At 50.7% G+C, this 26,542-nt stretch overlaps 1 protein-coding gene across 4 annotated transcripts in view; it reads right to left on the reverse strand.

Annotated features, from left to right (window-relative positions):
- The window catches only part of MYO18B (myosin XVIIIB), a 232,385-nt gene extending 208,674 nt beyond the window's left edge, over positions 1–23,711 (reverse strand). The window contains exons 1-5 of one of the 4 annotated variants that reach the window (XM_027566457.1): positions 23,539–23,711; positions 23,234–23,278; positions 8,026–8,182; positions 6,109–6,267; positions 324–1,550 (exon numbers count right to left, since the gene is read on the reverse strand). In XM_027566457.1, the coding sequence (XP_027422258.1) occupies positions 324–1,550; positions 6,109–6,267; positions 8,026–8,064 (1,425 nt within the window). In that variant the 5' untranslated portion in view covers positions 8,065–8,182; positions 23,234–23,278; positions 23,539–23,711. Of the gene's footprint in view, positions 1–323; positions 1,551–6,108; positions 6,268–8,025; positions 8,183–23,233; positions 23,279–23,504 lie in introns of all 4 variants that reach the window. The other 3 variants (XM_027566459.1, XM_027566456.1, XM_027566458.1) reach the window with 3 other exon arrangements.
- Positions 23,712–26,542: the final 2,831 nt, after the last annotated feature.

The following is a 26,542-nucleotide window of genomic DNA, read 5'->3' on the forward strand; positions in this document are numbered from 1 at the left end:
GGAATCTGCATTTTAAGCAATCTGCCATTTACACAGCTCAAAGAATTATCTTGGGACTTTGTAAGCTCAGTGGCAAGGGGACATCTCTCATGGCTGGGACACTGCCTCACTCTGTGGAGAATCTCACCTCTGGACAGGTCAGATTCCCCTGTGGGGCCTCCCGACCCCTGTGTGTCGAGGGGGACGTGCCTGGTCCCTCCTCTGGGCTGGCCACCCCTCCACTCCTGTCCATCTCCGGTCCCCGCCTTGTCCACCCCCAGGGACAAGCCTTTCCTGTCCCCCTTCTCTGGCCTGCGCCTCCCCGCCCCCTGCAGCCCCCTCACCTGCCCCGAGACTCCGCTCTGGCCTCCTCCTCTCCCTTCCTGGCTCTCCGTCGGCCTCTGAGACTTCTCCTCGTGGCCGTCCAGAGCAGGCTGCCCAGGTCCTCCCGGCTCCAGCTCCAGGGACCCGGCTCCGGGGCGGGCCTCCTCTGCTTTCTGTCCTCTGCTCTCAGGCTGGTCCTCCTTACCAGCTGTTGTCGGGGTAACCCCACGTGCATCCACTTCCTTGGGGGCTTTATCATCCTTCTCTGCCTCACCCCCGGCTTTACCCGCCTCTCCAGAGGCGCTCTGAGGTGGCCCCGTCTTTTCCATCTTGCCCCGGGGCTCCCCTGCCTTCCCAGTCCTGCTCTGAGGCTCACCTGCCTTGTCCATGGCTCTGGGAGCCTCCCCCGCCTTCCCCGGCGCTTTGCCAGCCTTCTCTGCCCTGGCCTGAGGTTCCTCCATCTGGTCTGCCTTGCTCAGGAGCACACCTTCTTTGTCCTTCTCACGCTGGGGACGGTCCCACTTGCCCCTTCTGCCCAGGGAACCTCCCCACCTTCTCACCGGGGCTTGGGCCCCAGCCCACTTCCCTTCACCTGCTACATCCTTGGAGAGACTCCCCTTTGCCCCCTTGTTTGGGGAATCCCCTGCCCCCTTCTCCGCTGTCCCTGGTTGACCCCCATCACCCAGCCCCTCTTTGCCCTGGAGCTCCGCCTTTTTCACCTTGTTGGTCTGGGGGGCCTTGCCCCCTTTTCCCACTGTGCCTCGATCCTGCTCCCGTTTCGTCGGCAGCACAGTTCCTGGGTCCCCAGGGCCCCCAGTCTGAGTCTTCTCAGCCTTCGGAGGTGCATCTGTGGTGCTGGCCTGGGGGCCACGAGGAGTCCCTGGGGTGTCCCCCTTTTTTCCCCCTCCAGGATCCGTGGCTGGGGATGGGGTCCTGGAAGTAGGGGCATCGCGGGGCTGGGTCCTCTGCTCTGGCCTGGCTGAGTCCGGGTCCAGCTTGGCCACCATCAACAACACGTCACCCCTCCTCACCCCTCTCTTGAAGGGCAGGCTTTTTTTGGCAGGTGTCCCACTGGGGCCTGATTCTTGGGGCTTCTCGCCATTGATGGTCATCAGCACAGGGTCCATGGTCCCAGCCTCCTCACCCTTCCTGCCCAGAATGTCTGCACTCAGGGGAGAGCCTGACTTGGCGTTCTGGCTCCCAGGCTTGGTGCCAGTGCTGGGCTGGCCAGTGGAAACCTCTGGGATCTAGAAGAGACACCACAACCGTTCTCAGCTGTGTGCTGACCAGACAGCTTTGTCATTCACTCATTCATTCATTCATTCACTTCTTTAATCACCCAGCCATTCATTCCCTCACATACCCTCAAGCACCTAGGGGCAATGAGCCAAACCTCAAAATCCTACATCCTAGACCTTGGCTCAGAACTTGAAGGCCAAGTGACATTATGAAAGGAAAGTGGACTTTGGAGCCCAACAGACCCAAATTCACTCCAAACTCTGCCACTAGCTAGCCGTGTGGCCGTGGGTAAATTACTTTCCCTCCCTGAGCCAGTTTCCTTACCAATAAAATGAGAACCATAATGGCCTCTCAGGGTGGGCGGCTTCACGGTAACACGTGGAAACCGAGCCCAGCACCCAGCACGTCCTCAGCAACAGGAGCCACTGTTGCTGCTGTCCCTGATGCTGGGGCCATGGCTCTACTATTTACACCCGGTTCTTCCTATCGGGCCAGGGAGGGATGGGAAAGGACGTGGAGCCTGTCATCAGAGGACCTGTCCTAGTCTTGGCTTTGAAGCTCTCCAGCTGAGTGACCTTGGATGACATCACCTATCCCCTCTGAGAACTGGTTTCCTCTCAGTGCAGGCAGATACCATGTGACCCTCCAGATTTTCTGCATGCCAAGATGTGGGAATTTCAGAGAACTGAACGAAACGAGCTGCTGCTACTGGTCCTTCTGCACCAGGTGAGGGTCCTGCTTTGGCCCCAAGGTCCTCCACTCTCGGTTGGCTGAGACACCTGGGTACCCGACACCCAGGGGTCTCCACTACCTGTTCCTCCCCTACATCTTTCTACTGCCCAGTGACACCAGCCCTGCCCATCCCACCAACCTCCAGCCAGCCTGGCTGTGACCAGAACAGCTCCAGGGCCAGAGTGGCCTCTGCAGGAGGACCTGGCAGGGGCAGTTCTACCCTGAGGCCTGGCCACACACCTGCCTTGGTTTGTGTCTGCCACCGTGGACCCTGCTAGAACCAGCCTCCCGCACACCTGCGCTTGGGAATCTGGGTCTCTCACCCTCCTTGTGCACCCACACCAGGCCCAGGATTGTGCTGAGTCCACCTGCACATCTGAGTCTCCTCTCCCAAACCCAGATCTACTCTCTCTCACCTGGGCACTGCCACAGCCACTGAGCTGGTACCCCATCAGTTTGCTGCCAGTCATTTAAAACCCGGTCAAAGATTTTAGCAGTTGCCCAGTCTCCAGGAAAGCCATTCAGTACAGCCATCTGCCATTCGAAGCTGTTGAAGAGGAACCCCCCACCCCTCTGCCGTCTGGTCTCACTGTCCCTGCTCACTGCACGTTTCAGCCACAGCTGACACTGTCCAGCTTCTATGCTTTTGTTCACATTGGGCCTGCTGCCTGGAACACCCCTGCCCGTCTCCACTCATCCATGTGCAACTCATCCTTCTATACCCAGCTCAAATGCCCCTCCTCAGCAAGTCTGTGCCTGAAGACCTGGATCAGAAAAACGGCCTCATGGACCCTGAAGCCCCAGAGCTCTGTGTGCTCATGCAAGTTTGCAGCAGGACCACATTCTGCATCCCATTCTAGCTCTGACTGGTGTCGCCTCCAGAGCACAGTCTCAGTCCTCATCTTTGTAAAATAACAACAGTAATACACATAACAATAATGACCAGTGTTACTATCAACCTTGAGGAGGACCCTACATGGCCATCCTGCAATATCTGACTTACCCAGTAAAGAAGCCAGTGAAGCAGGTCTGAACCTCTCCCCATTCCACAGATAAGGGAGCAAACACAAAGATGTTAGGTGGCCCAAGAGACAAACCCGGAACAAAAAGTCACACAGGCCTCTCTGAGTGTAAAGACAGTGCCCTTGACTGCTGAGCCTTAACAACCTTGCTTGTCTTTCTGGGACTCACTGGAGTCTCCTGGGAGCTTTTAAAAAACATTCTGACCCTTTGGTTCCAATCCCAGAGGATCTGATGCAGCTGGTCTGGGTGGTGGGCCCCTAGGAGACTGCAATATGCAACAGGAGGCTGAGACCCCATGGCCTGGTGGCTCAGTCTGACCTTCTGGGGCCAAACAGGTCACATCTTGGAAAGGGATTGGCTGTACCTGGCAAATCTCAGCACTGTCTGCACTGTTTTGAAAAGTGAGTCAGTACTTTATTTTTAAAACCAAACCCCCACAGAGGAGACAGTAATGCAGGGATGCGCCTAACAAGATAACCCATCCTGGCCTCCTCCCCTCCATGCTGTGCATTCCCCTCCTGTGAATTTTCTTGGTCACCAAGGCCCTCAGATCCCACCTGCAGCTTCCTAGTCTAAGGGGGAAGCAACACATCTAGAATCATGGGGGCCAAGAGGAAGTTCACAGCACAACCATTTTACAGATGGGCAAACTAAAGCTGAGAGAGTGGATGGGATCCAGCCTGGAGCACACAGAGTGGTGGAGCTAGAGCTGGAACCTGGGTCTCTGACATTTGTTTTCTTCCTGTTGGATATTATTCCTGTCTCTCCCTGCCCCTCAATGACTGGGTGGCCTTCGGAAAACCAGGTCACTTCCCAGAGCCTCATTTCCATTCCTGCAAAATGGTGATGGATGCTAATGACTCCCTGCAAGGACTCTATGAGGACCAAATAAAACCAGCAGTGCTGGGTGAGGGGAGAGGGGCCAGAGTTATTTAGTGATAGAGCAGGAAAATTAAACTGGCAGGAGCAAGCTGGAGCCTGCTGCCTCACAGGAACATGTCCTGCCCTGCTCCAGGCCCAGGAATGTCTTGGCCCATGGTCCAGACACCTGTTGTGGTCTGAGGCCTGTCCATCCTGCTCAGAGGCACCTTCCGCACCCTGCAGTGACAGCCTGTCCCCTCTGCTCAGCTCTGCTTCTTAACCTGCACACAGCAACGCTCACACGGCTTACCTGGAACCCTTTCTTCGCCAGGCCACTGTGGCCGCCACACCAGCCATCTCACTCCCCAGACTGGCCCTTTCCCAGGCAGCTTGCCAGAGCAGAAGACACACAGCCTCTGGCTCTGTCTGCCCCCATGTGGCCTCATGACCTTGAGCAAGTAAGTGCTTTAGCCTCTCTGAACCTCAGTTGCCACCTCTGATAAGTGGGTATACTCCCATCTACCCCTGTGTTATACAGGGTATCAGGCGAGCCCCTGAGCACTGAGTCCTGTCGAGTGAGAAATGAACACAGTGACCCTCATTATGACCATTAACAGCAGCCTGTGAGGGTTGACTTTGGCCCCCACTTACTTACACCTGGTCAGGCAGGTGTAGGAACAGTGTCTCTACCCTGACACCTTCCCCCACGAGGATGTGGCAGGGGTATTTCAGCAGTTCAGTGGCTACAGGACTTCCCTGACGCAGCACAGTCATTGGGGCTGGACAGGGGCAGGCACATGGGGGACCAGCCTGGCAAGCAACAGCTGAAGGGGTGTGGGAGGCAGAGCCAGGCTGCCCGTTGGGCTCAAGCCAACTCCAGGCTCTGAGGCCACCAGATCGCTCAGCCCCATCACCGAAGCATCCACTCCGCCTCAAGAGGGCACAGCAGAGACGCAAGGAGAGGCCCTTCCTGCTAACACTGTGACGTGCTCCAGGTGCACTGCCACCCAAGCCTGCGTCCCTGGTGCCAGCTTCACCATCCTGCCAGGGTTTCCTGGTCCTAAGAGCTGGGGGAGGAGGGAAGTGGCCCTGAACACCAACTGGGATCAACCTTCAAGTCCTTAAAGCACAGGGACTGCACCTCGTCCACTCACTGCTTCCATCCAGCAGTGCTGTTCAGATCAAGTGGACACCAAGCAGTCAGAAGGGAGGCCATCCGAAGCAGGGTCCTGAGGTCCCCTCCTGCGCCCAGCAGTAACCCTTTGATTACTGGCTTGTGGCGATTCTGATGGACTTGGGAAAGGGACCCAGGTAAGCATGGCCGCTGGAAGGCGCCTGGGGGACTTGGGCCCATGGCCGTTTACCACCTGGGATGGAAGGGTTTTGGTATGTTAACAACCAATACAGCAATAGCTGGTGAACACCAGCGGAACATCTTTCCTGCTTAACTGAAAGCAAACTATACATCCTTAGCTAATATTTAGTTTTCCCTTTCTGCAAAAGTAGTGGTCAGTGATCCCCATCATACGTTAACTGATACCATTCATTCATTCACTCAACAAAAATTTTTGAGCATTCACCATGGGCCAAGTTCTATGAGAGCTGCTCAAGATACAGAGTTGAATGAGATAGTTGTTGCTCTTAAGGAATTCCTAGTCGATTAAGTCACATGAGCAAGTAATTACTCTGCGGACCAAAATTAAGACAGGCACGAAGAGGGTGAAGTGGAAATCAGAAGGAGGAAGGTAATGGGAGAGCTTTCTAGAGATGTACTATCTAAGCTGGGTTTTGACAAATGTATAGGAGTTCCACAGATTATGTTAAAGCTAGGACACTCCTCAATGAGGAGACTGCAGGAACAAAGGCTGGCAAGTGACTCAAGAGGAGGCTCACGGGACAGGAAGGTGGGTGCTGACAGTCACCTGGTCCTTTTCCAGTGCAGCCACTTACCTCTCGTTCCGGAGAGGCAAGAGCTGCCTCTTTCCTCAGTCTAGCTTCCTTGGACTCTTTCTCAGTCTCTCGGACCAGCTGCCTAATGAAGCCCCCTGGGATGACAGAGAAAAGGGGAGGAGGCGAGGATGGTGGAGGGCTCTTGTCCTCTTCCCGAATCTGTTTGGCAGAAGCAAGGAATGAGAGAGCTCAGTGAATGAACCAGCAGGAGCAAGCTGTCCTTTAAGAGTCTTGGACGGAGCTGGGGAGGGGGCCAAGCGGACACCAAGTCCATGTATGAGAGGCCACAGCGAAGCTGGCAAAGCCCTGGGAAGCCTCAGGACAACAGGTGAAAATGGAACGCTCAACCTTGAGGCTGCTCCAGGCAGTGCCATTTCCGCCTGGATCCAGTTTCCTCATAGTATGGATTCGCACAGTGGAGCCCACTGGTACCCATCCTAGGTGTGGGACAGCCCCATCTCTGGGAAGACCTGCTTCAAAAGGAGCTTTTCCGGTTTCCAGAAGGGGACAGGTCACAGGGAACCATCCATACTCTCTGGTCCCATCTCAGCTTGTGGTAAATAGATTAAGTAATTCACCACCTTAACCACTTTCTATGCCAGGAGCATGGTGAGGGAGGGCAGGGCTGGCAGTCACGGTTCATCTAAGGATCCAGCCCTATGGCTATAGCCCATTCTACTGACCCCATGCCCTGACTTCTTGACGGTCCTGGGCAGCCAGGGACTCCCCAGCACTGGGCTGGAAAGCTTGCATTTTACCCCAGAAACACGGTCGAAGCCAGAGCTGGGTGGACCTGGATTGCAGCTGAGACTTGCCACCTTAGAGATGGAGACCTGGGACTGGATGTAATCCACAGGGGTTTGTCTTTATCCAGCATCACTGTGACTGCTCATGAGTTTAAAGGAAAAAGAAAAAAAACAAAAAACAAAAAACCTCCAAGCATTCTATGCATTCTATGGCAGAGCTACACACTGGTTTAAAATAAGCTCCTTATCAAGGTCCTCCCTGAGAGGCTGGCAAAGACTTGACATCCGCAGTCCCATTGATAAAGAGGAACCTAAAGGAGACAGGAAACACCAAGAGACAGAGCAGAGGCCCAGAGATAAGGCAGGCCTCTCCCAGGAGGAGAGAAGCGGGGACACAGGAGGCTGGGCTCACGTTTCCTCTGCGCCTCTCCACGTGGACTGAAACCTGCACTGTGAGGGTGAAAGGCACGCTCTAGGGCAGGTGTCATTCCGCTCCCTCCAGCATCAGTCTATGCCATGTCAGATCAGCAAGGGGCAGAGGCAGCCAGGAGACACTTCTCAACCACTCCACCCTTCAGCCTCCAATTCATCAAATCAGTGCACAAGGGTGGGGGCGAGGAACAGGGGAGATAACAGGCATAAAAGAAAGAGGCAGCCCTTTATGGATTCTTACAACAAATACAACAGGGAAAAGAGCCATCAACGGGAAGAAGAGCTTGTTTCCAGTTCTGCATGGGTGACAGAAGGCAGGGACCTCAGAAACCTATCCCCATGGCATGAAGCTGGCAGCTGGCAGCCCTGCCTCTGGTGCCCCTGCTTCCCCACCCACACTGTCCCACACAAAGCCCCATGCTCATCAGAGCTGCCATGAGGACGGTGCTGGGACAGCTGGTCTACCTTCATTCCCCTGCCATCACCTCCTGAGGGACAGATACCAGCAGCCATGGGAGGAGTCAAGGGCATGGTCACTAATGCCTGGCTAGGCTGGAGATGCCATGGCTAACTGAGGTGGAAGATGGAAGGGAGCCTGGACATGCGCCAGGGGAGCTCTGGATGTCAGAACCTCTGCCTGAGGTGGGAGGGAGTAGCCTGAGACAGCAGGGCTAGGATGCGTCCTTGGAGGGTCTGGCTGGCCCCTGAGGCTGTGGCCCGAGCCCTGAGTGCTACTTTCCTTCTGCTCCCATAGGGCGAGGCGTGATGAGATGGCCATGCTGAGGCAGTGCCAGGACCGTGAGGTGAGATGAGATGAGATGAGATGAAGCTCTCTGCCAGGCAGCACGGAATGCAGCTTTATGGGCACAGGCAGCGCATGAGGTGATGCACAGAGACTGACCCATGGAGACACAGTAGGGAGAGAAAAGAGAGACAGGTTAGCTCGTGGGTACCGCCCAGACCCACCCCCTCCGATGCCAGGGACCAGGCCAGGCACAACTCACTATCATTTACATCTGGGAGGAATATGGTCAGCAGAGAGCTGCTGGCTATGGAGTGGACAGTGCCGTGAAATTCTTGCCAACCCTGACCACACACTTTTAAATTTCTCTTGACGTATACAGCCAGAAAAGTATGTACTTGTAAATGTATAGCTCAGTGGCTCTCACATAAAGAACACAACGATAGAACCAGCACTGTGACCAGATCAAAACTATTAAACTTTTAAAATAAAAACATGGTGTTATTTTAAAATATATTAAATTTCAACTTAAAATATTAAAAATAAATTAAAATTATAAAATAAAAATAATTTTGATTAAAATTCTTTAAAAGTACATTTTAATTTAATTTGAAATATTATTTTATGTATGACTATAGTATAAAGCTCCAATACTTTGGCTACCTGATGTGAAAAGCCAACTCACTGGGAAAGACTGAGGGCAGGAGGACAAGGGGGCAACAGAGGATGAGATGGTTGGATGGCATCACTGACTCCATGGACATGAGTTTGAGCAAACTCAGGGAGACAGTGAAGAACAGGGAAGCCCGGCGTGCTGCAGTCCATGGGGGTCAGAATCAGACAGGACTTAGGGACTGAACAACAACATGGTATATAAATATTATCTAGATATATAAATATTATAAATAAAATAACAAACATGCAAATCTAATCTATAGCGATGGAGGTGAGAGGAGTTGTTAGGGTTCAGCTGGGAAGAAGCACAAGGGGAACTTTCTAGGAAAATGGAAATGTCTTATATCTTGACATGAGCTGTGAAATGTGAAGTTAAATGGAGTCACTCATGTCAAGGGGTTTTACAACAGAGCTGGCAGGCCATTAAGGAGGTGGACCTCATACACGTCCTCCCCAACTGCAACCACAAAACTTCGGAACTGGTGCAAATGGCAGGTATTACAAGGACTCTGCAAGAATCCCTGAGGTTTGTCTCAGAGAGGAACTCTGACTTCCCTCAAAGTGACAGCCTGAGTGCTCAGTCACCTTAAGGAAGGCCAGCTCTGGCCTCCAACATCAATTACAGTTCTTTGTAATGCAAACCTCCCCTTAAGCCTTTAAAAGTCCCTGAATTTTACTCCCCAGCAGGACACTGCTTTGCAATCAGAACCTGTGTATCTCAAAATGCAATTCTTTAATACCAAATAAACTTTTTTGATTATTATTATTTCCTCCTAGGTTTATTTAGGTGGACAGAGTGCTGGTTACACTAGTATATCACGTGTAAAAATTCATTCAGCTGTACAACTAAGAATATTTTACTGTATAAAATCATATCAATTTAAAAAACAGAACATTACCAACTCACGACAATCCCTCGTACCCCTTCTAGTAACTATTCCACACTCTCCAGATTTCTGAAATCACAGAAAAGTGTGCGTTTCTTTTGTGAGGGGTAAGTGGCTATATAATTTGACCGTGAAAATGAGGAAAGCGCAGGAAACCTTGGCTATTTAACTGACTGAGAGCTTTGAGAAAAAGAGTAAGCATTTTTAGCATCATTTTCAAAACCTTAACAAACATACACAGCTTTTGACCTAGAAAGTCCTCTTTCGGAAAACAAATTGAGGAAGTGATCCTCAACCAGAAAAAAAACCATCACTGTGTTGCTTGTAGGACTAAAAATCCTAAACGTGAGAGTTACTCAGTTGTGTCCAACTCTTTGGGACCCCATGGACTATACAGTCCATGGAATTCTCCAGGCAAGAATACTGGAATGGGTAGCCTTTCCCTTCTCCAGGGGATCTTTCCAACCCAGGGATTGAACTCAGGTTTTCCCCATTATAGGTGGATTCTTCACCAGCTAAGCCACAAGGTAAGCCCAAGAATACTAGAGTGGGTAGCCTATCCCGTCCCTAGCGGATCTTCCCGACCCAGGAATCAAACCAGGGTCTCCTGCATTGCAGGTGGATTCTTTACCAACTGAGCCTCCAGTAACTAGAGAAGCCAAATAAATTAGCACACATCTGAGTCGAAGGAATAGTATGAATCCCTGAAAAGGATGCTTAAGAACATTTTATTAATAAAACAACTTTATCCATTCCATTGTCAGGCTTCTAGAAGGACAGCATCAATAAGCACCTACTAAAGAGAGTTTAATGGTTTATTTATTTCCATAGTATAAACAGAAATGTCTGGGGGAAATGTAAATCAGCACACCCAAAGTGGAAAGAACCTGTCAGCCTCGGATCCAGGTGTCAGTAATAAAAAATTAAACTGTTAAAAATAAAACCCACTTCACCTAGGTATAACTTCTATGCCTGCCATAAGCTTCATTCATTGTAAGTGCACACTTAGATGCTTTCTGATAAACTTTGCAACCCTGGGCGACGTGACCAGAATCGCCCCCTAAAGCCCCTTCATGCCTATGTGCAGTCACTAGCTGTTCCCACCCTCGGCCCCAGACTTCTGATATAGATGGAGTCCTAGAGAATGCAGTATTTTACATGTGGCTTCTTGCATTTTGCATGTGTTTAAGGTTTTTCTGCATTGTTGTGTACATCAGCATTCCACTTTTTATGGATAAGCCACATCCTGTTTATCCATTCGCCAGCTGATGGGCATTTGGGCTATTTCCACTTTGGGGCAAGACGAATTACGCTGCTCTGAGTAGGCCTGTAGGTCTTGGTGCGCTGTGTTTCCACTTTTCTTCGGGAGATTCCTAGGAGGCGGCACTACTGGGCTGTCTGCTAACTTTACATGTGACTTTTTAAGAAGCAGCGCAACTGTTTCCCCATCCTGCCTGCAGTGTCTCAGGCTCCACCAGGGAACATTTGCAGTGACACTGAAAGGTGCTAGGGTTGGCTTGTAAAGATGGCGGAGGGCAATATGGGGCATGTGCGTAGTACACACTCCAAAATGGGCAAGTAACACAGCACGCCACACAAAATGAAGAGCCCTTCCACATGCCCAGGTTCTGCAACTGAAAATTCCACCAAGTGTGGATTAAAAAAACTGGGGGTGGGGAGGGGGGGACGATAAAAATATCCAGAACATTCCAAAAAGCAAAAGTTGAATTTGCTGTGCCCTGACAACTATTTACACTGTATTCACATTTACACTGTATTTATATAGCATTTACATCGTGTTTATAACTGCTGACAGCATCCGCACTGCATTCAATATTATTAGCAATCTTGAGATGGTTAAAAGTATATGAGGAAAACTGTGCTGGGTTATACGTAAATATTAAGGTAACTATTACCATGAACAGTATGAAAAGGCAAAAATGACAGGATACTGAAAGAGAAACTCCCCAGGTCAGTAGGTGCCCAATATGCTACTGGAGATCAGTGGAGAAATAAGTCCAGAAAGAATGGATGGAGCCAAAGCAAAAAGAATACCCAGCTCTGGATGTGACTGGTGATAGAAGCAAGGTCCGATGCCGTAAAGAGCAATATTGCATAGGAACCTGGAATGTCAGGTCCATGAACCAAGGCAAATTGGAAGTGGTCAAACAAGAGATGGCAAGAGTGAATGTCGACATTCTAGGAATCAGCGAACTGAAATGGTCTGGAATGGGTGAATTTAACTCAGATGACCATTATATCTACTACTGCAGGCAGGAATCCCTCAGAAGAAATGGAGTGGCCATCATGGTCAACAAAAGAGTCTGAAATGCAGTACTTTGATGCAATCTCAAAAACGACAGAATGATCTCTGTTCGTTTTCAAGGCAAACGATTCAATATCACAGTAAACCAAGTCTATGCCCCAACCAGTAATGCTGAAGAAGCTGAAGTTGAACGCTTCTATGAAGACCTACAAGACCTTTTAGAACTAACACCCAAAAAAGATGTCCTTTTCATTACAGGGGACTGGAATGCAAAAGTAGGAAGTCAAGAAACACCTGAAGTAACAGGCAATTTTGGCCTTGGAATACAGAATGAAGCAGGGCAAAGACTAATACAGTTTTGCCAAGAAAATGCACTGGTCATAACAAACACCCTCTTCCAACAACACAAGAGAAGACTCTATACATGGACATCACCAGATGGGCAACACCAAAATCAGATTGATTATATTCTTTGCAGCCAAAGACGGAGAAGCTCTATACAGTCAGCAAAAACAAGACCAGGAGCTGACTGTGGCTCAGATCATGAACTCCTTATTGCCAAATTCAGACTTAAATTGAAGAAAGTAGGGAAAACCACTAGACCATTCAGGTATGACCTAAATCAAATCCCTTATGATTTATACAGTGGAAGTGAGAAATAGATTTAAGGGCCTAGATCTGATACATAGAGTGCCTGATGAACTACGGAATGAGGTTCGTGACATTGTATAGGAGACAGGGATCAAGACCATCCCCATGGAAAAGAAATGCAAAAAAGCAAAATGGCTGTCTGGGGAGGCCTTACAAATAGCTGTGAAAAGAAGAGACACGAAAAGCAAAGGAGAAAAGGAAAGATATAAACATCTGAATGCAGAGTTCCAAAGAACAGCAAGAAGAGATAAGAAAGCCTTCTTCAGCGATCAATGCAAAGAAATAGAGGAAAACAACAGAATGGGAAAGACTAGGGATCTCTTCAAGAAAATCAGAGATACCAAGGGAACATTTCATGCAAAGATGGGCTCAATAAAGGACAGAAATGGTATGGACCTAATAGAAGCAGAAGATATTAAGAAGAGATGGCAAAAATACACAGAAGAACTGTACAAAATAGATCTTCACAACCCAGATAATCACGATGGTGTGATCACTGACCTAGAGCCAGACATCCTGGAATGTGAAGTCAAGTGGGCCTTAGAAAGCATCACTATGAACAAAGCTAGTGGAGGTGATGGAATTCCAGTTGAGCTATTTCAAATCCTGAAAGATAATGCTGTGAAAGTGCTGTACTCAATATGCCAGCAAATTTGGAAAACTCAGCAGTGGCCACAGGACTGGAAAAGGTCAGTTTTCATTCCAATCCCAAAGAAAGGCAATGCCAAAGAATGCTCAAACTACCGCACAATTGCACTCATCTCACACGCTAGTAAAGTAATGCTCAAAATTCTCCAAGCCAGGCTTCAGCAATATGTGAACCGTGAACTTCCTGATGTTCAAGCTGGTTTTAGAAAAGGCAGAGGAACCAGAGATCAAATTACCAACATCCGATGGATCATGGAAAAAGCAAGAGAGTTCCAGAAAAACATCTACTTCTGCTTTATTGACTATGCCAAAGCCTTTGACTGTGTGCATCACAATAAACTGTGGAAAATTCTGAAAGAGATGGGCATACCAGACCACCTGACCTGCCTCTTGAGAAATATGTATGCAGGTCAGGAAGCAACAGTTAGAACTGGACATGGAACAACAGACTGGTTCCAAATAGGAAAAGGAGTACATCAAGGCTGTATATTGTCACCCTGCTTATTTAACTTCTATGCAGAGTACATCATGAGAAACGCTGGACTGGAAGAAACACAAGCTGGAATCAAGATTGCCGGGAGAAATATCAACAACCTCAGATATGCAGATGACACCACCCTTATGGCAGAAAGTGAAGAGGAACTCAAAAGCCTCTTGATGAAAGTGAAAGTGGAGAGTGAAAAAGTTGGCTTAAAACTCAACATTCAGAAAACGAAGATCATGGCATCCGACCCCATCACTTCACGGGAAATAGATGGGGAAACAGCATCAGACTTTATTTTTTTGGGCTCCAAAACCACTGCAGATGGTGACTGCAGCCATGAAATTAAAAGGCGCTTACTCCTTGGAAGGAAAGTTGTGACCAACCTAGATAGCATATTCAAAAGCAGAGACATTACTTTGCCAACAAAGGTTCGTCTAGTCAAGGCTATGGTTTTTCCTGTGGTCATGTATGGATGTGAGAGTTGGACTGTGAAAAAGGCTGAGCGCCGAAGAATGGATGCTTTTGAACTGTGGTGTTGGAGAAGACTCTTGAGAGTCCCTTGGACTGCAAGGAGATCCAACCAGTCCATTCTGAAGGAGATCAGCCCTGGGATTTCTTTGGAAGGAATGATGCTGAAGCTGAAACTCCAGTACTTTGGCCACCTCATGCGAAGAGTTGACTCATTGGAAAAGACTCTGATGCTGGGAGGGATTGGGGGCAGGAGGAGAAGGGGACGACAGAGGATGAGATGGCTGGATGGCATCACCAACTCGATGGACGTGAGTCTGAGTGAACTCCGGGAGTTGGTGATGGACGGGGAGGCCTGGCGTGCTGCGATTCATGGGGTCGCAAAGAGTCGGACACGACTGAGCGACTGATCTGATCTGATCTGATTACTCCTTTTTATATAAGGGACTTGGGCCTCCATGGATTTTGGTATTTGTGGAGGTTCCTACAACCAAACACCTGGGGATACCCAGATCTTAAACGATACACCAAATCTTCGTGAAGGGGGTCAGGAGGGGAGGAAAAGGCCTCTTTCCTCCCCCTTCAACTTTTCTCACTTCTAGCTATGAGTAGGGTCCCTCACTGCCCGCTCCTGGAAGAGACCCCAGCCCCCCATCTCCGACTGTTAGTTACCATGGTTCACGAGTTTTCAACGGCCCCTTTGGCCTGCCAGTAGCTGTTGTCAGTAACTCATACATAAGAAAACAGCCTGAACAGCATTCCAAGCAATCTCTCCTCACACAGTGAGAACAGCACATCCGGGGAGCTGATGAGACGGATCCCGCGAGGCCGCGCTGAGGAGAACGCATCTCGCGAGACCCCACCGTAGCCCTTGCTTTATAACCCCGTGCGAGAGGACGTCGACTCCGATCATCTCGCGAGAGCACACTGTGGCCCCAGCTTTCCAGGTGTGTAGCATGGGGTGACGTCACGCCCACTCCCACCATCTCGTGAGATCCCATCGTGGTTGTTTACCGACCCTGCGTGAGGTGATGTCAAGTGAATTTCATCATCTCGCGAGAGCCTACTGGGGCCCTCGGTTTCCAACTCCTCAGTGGGTTGCTGTCACGTGATAGATTGAAATCAGTTCAGGGAGTGTTTACACTATAGAAACTAGGAAAAATCATAAATCGGGGCTTTTACTCCTGGAGCCAGTCCGTTAAACACTGTCAGCACAGCACTGGCTGACACCGTACCGCTCCTGCAGGGCCTGGCAAGGGTGAAATCACAAGAGCCAAAGACTGAACAAGGGATATTTCAGCTCTGATGAGGTCAGGTGCCCACAGGAGACCCTGAAAACTCATTCAAGTGCAACAGCCAAGTCTTTGCATAAGAAAAAGACCCCATAGTGTGGGCTCTCCCACTTGCACAGGCACGTGAGGTTGAGCTGGAGATTAAGCGGGAGGCCAGATCCCTGGGGGAGAGGGGTGAGGGGCGAGAAGAGGACAAAAGACCCTCCTCCCGACTCATTCCCTTAGGAGACATTGGAGCGTCCCGGAGTGACTCACGGCTGTAATCCGCTCTGCTACAGACCTGGGCAGCTGAAGCCCAGGTTATGAATAGGCCTGACCTGAGGTGGCTGCCCTGGTCACTGCCCTGCCCCGACTCCCAACACTTCCCATCCGGCCGGCCAGGTCAGTGGCTGCCTCCCAAGAATAGCCCTCGGCTTCAAGGCTCCAGGGGGAATCCTGGCTGATGGTCTGGGCTGTCCTCAACCCAGCCGTGGGCGGGCCCAGAGGGCTGTAGCACATGGGGGCAAGGAGAGGACTCAGTCTCTGCCTTTACCCTCACGTCCTACCCCTCAAAGGCACCAGGCCAGCCCCACTGACCCAGGATCAGGATCCAACCCTACTGGGGTGGCTTTGTCAAGCCTTAATTTAAGCAAGTGTTCTTATCACCGCATTCTCATCCAGGCCTGAAACTCACACCTGCCTCATCAGCTGCCGTTTTAAGCCCATGAAGAGGCCCCAGATGCTCTGAATTCATGGGATGAAGTCTCAAGTCTCCCTTCAGGGGTGAGGAGGGCTGGTGAAAGGAAAGGTCACTCCCAAAGCCAGGGATGGCTTGAAACAGTTTTCCATGTAGACATGCTGGTATGAGTGGCCTCAAGGCTTTCCCTCTCACCCCTCAAGGTCCAGCCTTGACCCAGCAGCTAGTCCTCCAGTGACTTCACCTGTCTCAAAGGACAAATTCCTGAGTCTGGATGGTGACTCCCAGAGCCCTCAGGATCCCCCTTGTTCCTCTACTTCAGTGACACTGACCTGGATGCGTCCTTCCACATGGGTTCCCACCTCAGGGCCTTTGCACATTCTGCTCCTGCTTCACACACTTTTCCTTCCGCCTGGCTCACGTCTTCTCCTCTTTCAAGTCTTTGCTCGGAGTCATCTTCTCAATGATCCTGCCTTCACCATCCTGTTTGAATGGCTCCCTGGCCCCATTCCTCCCTGTCCCAGGGCCGCTCGTCGTCTGATTTTGCTCTTTCCCCACAGCACTTGCTCACTGTCCATCGTGCTGTGTGTTTCTTGTTTAGTTTTCGACCCCTCGTGCAGAACACGGCCCCTAAGAGGTGCAGCATGTCCACCTATTCTGTTCACGTATGCGGCCCCAGAGCCTAGAACATCGCCTGGCACGTACTTTGCTCTCAATGCATATTTGCTGAATGACTGAATGAAGGAATGGATGGGTAATTAGGAGTGTAGCTGGCGAGGGACAGAGCAGGCCATCGCCAGCAGGTCTACGGCAGGGATTTCTGGTGTCTCCTTGTTTTCTGTATCTGCATCTCTCATCATGGCCCAAGGCCATGTCCTGCTGCCGCTATCACCTTGTGGGAGCCTAGGAAGTTCTCTGAGACTCAATTTTCTCAGCCATAAAATGGGAAGAGGACAGCCACGTACCCACATGCTTAACCACTGAAAACTGCTTGCAGTCTTCTTTTCATCTTCGTTTGACTCCACGGTCAAAGTCAGCCTGGAGACCCCAGCCCAGGACCCAGAACTGGATGTTTCACCCACATTTAGGGAGAACCTACTCTGTGCCGAGCACCGAGATAGAAACCTTACACCTAAACTGCTCTCAGCCCTGTTAAATGCCTACTGGACCTGAAATTTAATTACCTTAAAATCCATTATCCCATTTCATCCCCAAGACAGCAACCACGTGGTTGGCATCACTCCAGTAGAGCAGAGACTCAGATAAGTTGAGGCACTTGCCTGAGCTCACCTGGCAAGAAGGTCGAGTGCTTTCCTCTCAGGATCCTGACCAATACAGCTGGGAGGCAAGTAGTTTCAACTCATCGCCTCTGATAGATGAGTAGTTGTGTCTGGAGTGTTACTTGGGAAGGACTCTGAGCTTCCGTCTTGGCTCACAGGGAAAAGGGTGATCTGATTGATTATTAATGTCTGCCTTGGGTGTAGAATGAGGGAATGATGACTGCTGCTTGCTATCTAGAGGCTAAATGGGCAAAAGTGACTCATGATTTGTACATGGTCCAGCCAGTCTCACTCAGACCTTGTGTCTGGTGGTCACAGAGCCAGGTGGGAATGAAAAGGGACCTGGTCAGCACACAGGCCCCCCTTCCCTAATCAGGGCAAGAGAACCCCACAGCCAGCAAGTGGTTGAGGATTCAGGCCACTCATCACAACCCACATCCTCCTAGAAGAGGAGAACGGGGAGGGGGATAAGCGGGAAACAAAGGTAGGGAAGTTCACAGAAGGAAAGAGAGAGCGTGAAGAGACAAGGTGGGCTAGAAGGAGGGAAGGCAAAGCAGGTGAGGCTTTGAGATGGAAAAGGATGGACAAGAGAGGACTAGCAGGACTCATCTTCCATAAGAGAGGCTCAGAGGCCCAGCCCTGCTCACAAGGAATTTCCTGGATGGAGGACCGATCAGTGCCCCGTTGGTCACATCCAGTGCTGGGGCGCTCAGGACGAGGTGGGACACGCGGGGTCTGCTCTAATTGCTTTTTTCTTAGAGCAGACCTGCACAGCCCTCGCAGGCCAGCAAACCCACCTTCTCCGGTCCTGGAGTCTGTCAAGCAGGGAAAGGAAGGGACTCGGCTAGGACTCACAGCTCCCACGGCAGCAGAACCAGGGTCCTTATTTCCCAGTGCCCAGGGCTTGCTGCTTCTTCCCTCCTATCCAGAGAGCTAACCTCCTGGGATGACCACATCCTGGCCCCGGTTCTCCTCTCTGGAGCAACACATAGGGATCCACCTACGACACCCAAGGGATTGACCCCCAATTTTCTCATCAGGAGCCTTCAACCATTTCCCAGGTGAGACATTTCTCATGGCTCCCAGATCCCGCAGAATACCGGTTTGGTGTTTCCTGTTGCCAGATTGAAGTGAGAGACTGGTCAGGCTTCTGCTGTGAGGCTCCCCTGACTGTTTTCAGGATTTTATTCCTCCATCATATGGCTGTCTTTCTATTCTTGCTGTGTTGCTACTTGGAGCTTTGCTGTCTAATACAGCAGCCATTAGCCACACTGCTCCTGCTATTTAGTCCCTAAGTCTTGTCTGACTCTCTGCAACCCCATGGGCTATAGTCTGCTACACTCCTCTGTCCATGGGATTCTCCTCCAGGCAAGAATACTGGAATGGGTTGCCATTTCCTCCTCCAGGGAATCTTCCCGACCCAGGGATCGAAGCTGAGTCTTCTGCATTGGCAGGTGGGCTCTTTTACCACTGAGCCATTTGGGAAGCCCCATTAGCCACATGGGGCTATTTAAATGTAAATGAATGTAAATGTCAGCCTCTCAGTTGCACCTGGCACATTTCATGTGTTTGACATGTGGATAGTGGCTACCATATTGGACAGCACAGATACAGAACATGTCTATTATCAAAGTGCTGTCGGACAGAATGGGACTAGATGAGGGCTTTCAACAGGTGGTGACTGTGTCCACCCACAGGCGTTTGGTGGCGCTGGTGGAAAAGGACACTCCTGCCAATGCAGGAGATATAAGAGATGCAAGATCGATCCCTGGGTCGGGAAGATCCCCTGGAGTAGGGCATGGCAACCCACTCCAGTATTCTTGCCTGGAGAATCCCACAGACAGAGGAGCCTGTTGGGCTACAGTCCATGGGGTTGTCGTAAAGAGCTGGACAGGACTGAAGTGACTTGGCATAAAAGCATTTTTGGCTGTCACAACTGGAGACAGGGTGCTAGTGGGCGGAGGCCAGGGATGCTGATAAACAGCCTACATTGCTCAGGACAGCTGCCCCCACCCCCACCACAACAAAGAATCAGTCAGTCCCAAATGTCAATAGTGCTGAGGCCAAGAAGCCCTGGTCTAGGACAATCATGTCAAGTGGAGAGGAGCAGTAAGAGAGGGAAAAAAAAAAGCAAAACAATCTTGCTTCAAACAATACATACATGTGACATAGAAAGAACTGAGCAATGAGTCAACCCACTGCTGACAGAAGAACAGGAGGAAAAGTCACTCCTGGATCCGTCACCACTCAGTGGCTCTATGGCCCCGGGCAAGACACTAGCCCTCTCTGATTCTCAGATTTCTGGATAAAACTGGGATAGTATCATGCCCCCTTCTAGACTGTCAACAGATTAAATGAGTTTGAACCAGCTTCATCATCTGTGGAACAGCATTGCATAATTGCTTATTTCGGCTCACGCTGTTGATTAGACTAGACCAAACAAGTCTCTGGCAGTAAGGCGCCAAGTCCCACTTTCATTTCACTCTGCGTGACCTTGGGTCGCTTAAGCCTCTAAATCTCACTTCCCGATCTATAAAATGGGGCTGATCGCTCCTGACCAAGCTTACAGCAATACCCAGCGTGGAGACATTTAATCTTGGTGAGCAACCATCTCTCTCTCTCGACAGCTAATCCGATTGCCCTCCATGAAACTGAAACTCAAACCCCAGCTGGTACTCAAGAAACAGCTGAAAATGCACGCAGTCTTTTATGGGCAGAGAAAAATTCCCTTGGGACCCCCAGACCTTGAACTTCCTGCCACCCTGAGCGCCAGTGCCGGCCACATTATTTGGTAAATCCACCTCACCGATTCTCCAAGACCTTTTCTGTGCTGCCACAAACTGTGCTGCTAAGTCACTTCAGTCGTGTCCGACTCTGTGCGACCCCATAGACGGCAGGCCACCAGGCTCCCCCGTCCCTGGGATTCTCCAGGCAAGAACACTGGAGTGGGTTGCCATTTCAAACTGTAGTTCCTCAAAATAATGCAGTTATCAGGGAGACACACAGTGTAGCTGAAAGGAAAATTACGGAGCTGCGTGAGTCATGGTGGGGGCAGGCGGAGGTGATTCAGATGAAGCTGACGGTGACTGGGTCCTTCAGAAAGAGTGGTGTACGTGTGTGTGTGTGAGAGAGAGAGAGAGCAAGTGAGAGCAGGAGTGGAAGGAGAGTGGGAATGACACCTGCCTTGACTGTTCAGAGCTCTCATCCCAATGACCTTGTTTGTGTGATGAAAGTTAATTTTTGTCGAAAGCTAGAACTGAGATTTAATTCTTTCCTTTGAGGTTTGGGGGATGACGGTGGAGGTTTTAGGGGTGGGGGTTATCAGGGAAGTGAAAGTGTTAGGTGCTCGGTCGTGTCTGACTCTCTGCAACCCCATGAACTGCAGCCATGCCTCTGTCCATGAAATTCTCTGGGCAAGAATACTGGAACGGGTTGCCATTCCCTTCTCCAGGGGATATTCCTGACCCAGGGACCGAACCTGCATCTCCTGCATTGCAGGCAGATTCTTTACTGTCTGAGCCACCAGGGAAGCCTGTTATTGGGAAAATTGGGTTATTATTCCTAAATTGGGGAGCCTGACGTGAAGGCAGTGGCTGTTGTGAACTCAGTGCTGTCACTGCAAAGCTGTGTGTCCTTGGGCAAGTTGCTAACCCTCTCTGTACCTCAGCTGCCCCATCTGTGAACAGGTGGGGCTGGATTTGACAGCACCCAGGGGCCCTCCACTTGCTTCAAACTGACTTTCTCCATTTTTCAAATAATTCAGTTTCACATAGCTTAAAAATTAGGGTACCATGAAAAGACATGGAGGGAACTTAAATGCATATTGCTAAATGAAGAGTACCCAATCTGTAAAGACTACATCCTATAGACTCCAACTATGTAACATTCTGGAAAAGGCAAAACTATGGAGACAGTAAAAGGATCAGTGACTGCCGGGAGCTGAGGAGAGGGAAGGATGAATATGCAGGGCACAGCGGATTTTCAGAGTGGTGAAACTATTTTATATGATACAGTAATGATGGGCACATATCATGATGCATTTTCCAAACCCGTAGAATATACACCACCGAGAGTGAACCCTTGTATGGAATGTGGACTTGGGGTGACAATGATGTGTCAGTATAGGTTCATCAGCTATTAACAGATATCCCACCCTTGGGGGGTGGTATTATAAGGGAGGCTATGAATGTAGGAAGCAGTGGGTATAAGGGAAATTTCTGTACCTTCCCCTTAATTTTGCTGTGAATCTAAAATTTCTCTAAAATATATTAATTAAAAAAAATTAACGATATGTCACCTACCACTGTGACTAACTACCTGTTTAAACTGGACCATTTGGACAGTGGTTTTTATCTCCAAGGTAAACCAGGAGCCGCTGAAGGGCTGTCTCCTGGAGCCCTCGTGGACACCCAGCCCGAGTTCCTGTTTTTTTTTGGCAGTGGCGGGAGGCTGTCTCTGGCATTTGGGCCTCCTGGTCTCAGCTCAGAAAGCCCCCAGAAGTGCCTGATCTTGTCCCTGGCTGACCATGGACCTTATGAAAATTTGCACTCATCAGACCCTGATAGCGGACGGGTGCAAGTATGTTTTGCAAGTATGTGATACCCTGAGTCTTGACAAAGTGGGTACCCCCTGGGGTTGTATCGGCTCCCACAGAGGAGAAGTGTTTCTCCAGCTTTGGTGGGCACCAATGTTCTTGCCTGAAAAACCCCAGAGGACAGAGGCACCTGGCGAGCCACAGTCCAAGGGGTTGCAAGGAGTCAGACACAACTGAGCACACAGACCCCTCAATCTGTTTAAACTCTGAGGACCTGCAGGTCCCTTCCCCCCAGGACTGTTGAGTAGTTCTGAGATGTGAATGTACATTTTAAAAGCCTTCCCCCCACCCCAGGGCAGGCTGGTAGAGGTGACCGAAGACCCAACCTTGGGAGAAATGCTGCCACAGACACTGAATCCTGGTTGCCACCTCCGGGATGATCTCGCCAAGGCTCCTGGGGTTTAGAAGGCGGAACTAAAGCTCAGATCCCGGGAGGGACTGATCGAGGTCACAGTGTCAGCAGAGCCCACACTGGGCTATTCAAGGTGACCTGGCCCAGGTGCCACCGGATGTCTCATGGGTGACACGCAGCCCCTCCAAAGTCAGGTGACCCGGAGACCCTCCCCCGCCAATCCCTCCCGTCTTGGGCCATTAAATTCTAGATCTTATCCACAGCCCACCCAGACCTATCAACCTAGATCCAGGAGAGCCTAAATTTAGTAGCAAAGCCAACCCTGAGGGAACCAGGGTCCTGTTGGACACAGGAAGCCCCCGTGGGACCCCCAGCCCCTCTTGAGCTGGGGCACTGATCAGGCCAGGCATCTGCTTGGCTGGTCAAGGAGTGAATGCCGCAGCCCAGTTTTCCAAGTCCTGTGGGACGGAAGCCCAGGGTCGAGGCCAGGCTGGGCGGCTTGGAACTGACTGGGCTTTCCCCTCCCGGACACCTCTATGGAAAAGCTGCTCCAAGGCCCTGATCCTGAGGCCTGACTCCAGGGAGGGAGCTCCATGTCCCCTCCCCAGCATCTCCACTGCCCCCCGCCACCCATTGAGGCCAGTGCAGGTCTCCATTCAAAGATACGCCCCTAACGGGTGAGCCAGAGAAAACACCTCCTCTCCGACAGGGGATCAAGTCAGCGCCACATGAAATTCAAACCGTCCCCCACCATCCCCTCCCTCCTCCCTTGCCATGCTTATTTGGAATAAATGGAATAAAAAAAAAACAATTACCATCACGGCTGATACTCAACAGTATTGGAAACACGAAAGGGGAAGAGTTGGGCTCCCTGAGCATCAACCGACACTCAGTTAAGCAGAAATCACTAGTAGCTTTGGGAAAATACGAACCTTGCTGTCTGCCAGCCGAGATTCCAAAGTGGTTATCCCATGACCCTAAATGTATATAGATATTTAAGAATCAGCCAACAGCTGGGGCCTGAGCAGGGTGATCTTTTAGCAGTGTTCCCTCACACCAGCGTGTGGTTGTAAAATTCTCCCATGAAACACCCAACCAGCAAAGGGGAACAGGCCTCGCAGGCTGAAAGGCCTGAAATAGACGAGACCAGCGGCCACCGCAGCCCCCAAGGCACATTCCGGACAATTATGCCCGTCCGCTCACCGGGTGCCTGTCGTAAAACCCAGCCCGACGGTACCTTCTCCACCCGGGGCCAAGGGCACAGGATCCACTCCCGTCCGAAGGGCCTCCCCGGGTTGCAGCGCAGAGATCCCACCAAGCTGGGTGAGCAGGGACGGAGGAGAAATGTCCGCAGCTCCCCTCCTCACACTGTCGTTCACATCCCCTCCCCTGACTGCTCCTCCCGCACCCTCCCCCTGCACCAGTGTGATAGCAGCAGCTGAGTGGACAAGTCATTTCTAAAATTAGCTGCTGAGCTCCAGGTCTGGACAGGGGACGGCAGCCCGGGGTGGCCGCTGACTAGTCAGTTGGAGCGTATGGACATATTTGGTGGCATGGAGCGGGGGAGGGGACAGCTCCCGACACAAGCACATTCTCCCCCCCACAACGCCACCCCTGTCCAGGGCGGGCCACTCAGTCACACTACCGTCTCCGCTCCACGCAGATAACCAGAGGCCAGAGCAACTGGGCGAGGAGGAGAGCCCGGCTCCATGTCCCAGCTGTCTCTGGAAGGACATCACTTAACCAAGCGCTGGTGTCTCTTGGTAAACAATCAATGCGTGGAAACACAAGTAAGAAGGAGGCGGCTGCCATCACACACAAACCGGAGGTCTTCTATGAACTCATTTCCTAGTCCCAACAACCTGGGATGTAGGGTTTTCCCCAGGCCCGTCTTACCCATGGAGAAACTTTGGCTTGGAAAAATGAACCAACTTACCTTACGCAGCCCACCAACTCAATGGACGTGCATCTGAGCAAACTCTGGGAGACCATGAAGGACAGAGGGGCCTGGCGTGCTGCAGTCCGTGGGGGCGCTGAGAGTTGAACATGACTTAGTGACTGAACGACAACCTTAAAAAGCAGAGAGCCAGGATTTGAACCCTCCAAGTTCTTTCTGGCCCCCCCCAGAAGGCACGGTCTTAAAACGCTGCAGCAAACGAGAGGCTCTAAAGCCTGCCCTGTCCACTGCCTGTGTTACTGACTCTTGTCCTTGGGCTCTAATCAACAGGAATTGGTAAGAAGCCGGATAAGGAATTCAGGCAAGGCTTTCCTGGGGCTCATGCTGCAGAGGAGGGAGCAAGAACAAGAAACAGGTGCCCTCGCTTGCTCCCCGAGGAAGGTGGGCTGGTTCCGTACACGAGGGGAGGGTGGGGGTGGATGCCTGGGCCAGGCAGGAGGGGTGGCTTAGGTGGTCTGCCCACCCCGTGGTGAGGCCGGGTGCATGGATCGTGCGCAGTACCGGCTTTTGCTCCCGGCACCTCCACAATGCCAGTTTGCTTGTGGCCTTTTGTATCTTGTTCCTAGGAATTACCCCAACTGTGCATGCATGCAGTTGATGTCAGTCCCTCACTGTCTCTCGGATTCCCTTGCTCTAAAAGAAGTTAGTCCAACGCTGGCACAAAGGCTTGGGTACAGGACCCCAGGCCCCGGCCTCTCTCACCTGGAAGGAGAAAAGTAGGGACTTTCACAGGTGATGTATGTCGTGCTGGTCCACACAGCTAGCAGGGGGTTGTCAGGATGCAAATCCCGGACTTCCTGACTCTGAAGCCCATGGTCATTGGAATGAATGGTCATTTCAACCATTTGTTTTTGTTTTAACGTGACTGTATCAGATATGTATTACATGTAACCCGGACAGACTTAATCATTGAGCCTGACTAAAGGGGTGTGCTTGTTCTTTACTAAAGTATTGTTGATTTACAATATTATCTTAGTTTCAAGTGTACAAGACGGTGATTCCAAATTTTTATAGGTTACACTCCGCTTAATGTTACAAGAGGTGGGCTTTTTTCAATGGCATCTAGAAAGGACAACAATTATGTGTTCAGCTACAGTAGCTAAGCCTCTAAAAGTGCAGTCAGTATGATCTTATTTTACATTTGTTAGAGGGACCAAACTTTACGCAAACCAATGGAATATTCGTAAATCTGTTCCTTCCTTTTTCCATTCTTCCTTGGTCAGGAGGGCATTTCAAGGCAGAGAAGCAAAACCATCCTTATCTGTCACACAGAAACAAGGAGGTGCAAGACAGGTTTAAAATAGGATCAGGCTAGTGGCCCAGAGGCATCCTCTTTCACTAATATACACGTAAAAGGCAGAAAACTTTGGAAATTCCCAACACAGGAAACTATGACTGACGGTCAGGTAGACACGTTTTGCTCAGTCGCGTCGCGTCTGACTCTCTGCAACCTCCTGGACTGTAGCCCGCCAGACTCCTCTGTTCACGGAGTTTTTCCGGGCAAGAATACTGGAGCTAGTTGCCATTTCCTCCTCCAAGGGATCTTCCTGACCAAAGGATGGAGCCTGGGTCTCCTGCACTGGTTGCTGACCACTAGCACCACCTGGCAAGCGGGGTTGTTCAGTGGCTAAGTCGTGTCCGACTCTGCGACTCCATGGACTGTGGCCCGCCAGGCTCCTCTGTCCATGGAGTTCTCCACACAAAGTACTGGAGTGGGTTGCCATTCCCTTCTCCAGGAAGCCCTTTACCAGCTATCAAATCAACTCTGTGAACTGGGCATTTTATCCACTTTCCAATGTTATCCTAGAAGAAGAATGCAGAATCCAGTCATCTGGGGTATCTGTAAATCAGGCAAAACGTCTCCTTGCTGTGACCATCTGCCTCTATCTCCCATTTAACCTGTTAGGGACGAGTTAACGTGGGCCACTAAGTACACTTCCCCTCGTGGGCTTTGTTTCGTGCGTGTCCAAAGCTGCGTACACGAGCACAGAGTGAAGCCTCAGGGGTTACCTGGTCGGTCGCATCCTTGGAGATAACCAGCCTGAACAACTCGGACTGAAAACCTTTTTTCAACCTCTGGTACCTGGATGGTTAGAAAGCGGCCAGGAAAAGAAAGCCTCTCCTTTATTCAACACCTGGTTCCTGCCCATGTAAACCAGCAGGAGCTCTGGGTTCAGAAGGCATGGTCTGAGGGGGAAGATGACATACAGGAGATACTCAGGCTATGTGGGAGCCGCCCTGGGACTGGCGGGAGAAGAGATTTCCTTTTCGCTCTCCAGGTATA

Source organism: Bos indicus x Bos taurus, chromosome 17, assembly GCF_003369695.1.
Source record: "Bos indicus x Bos taurus breed Angus x Brahman F1 hybrid chromosome 17, Bos_hybrid_MaternalHap_v2.0, whole genome shotgun sequence".
In the NCBI taxonomy this organism is placed as follows: domain Eukaryota; kingdom Metazoa; phylum Chordata; class Mammalia; order Artiodactyla; family Bovidae; genus Bos; species Bos indicus x Bos taurus.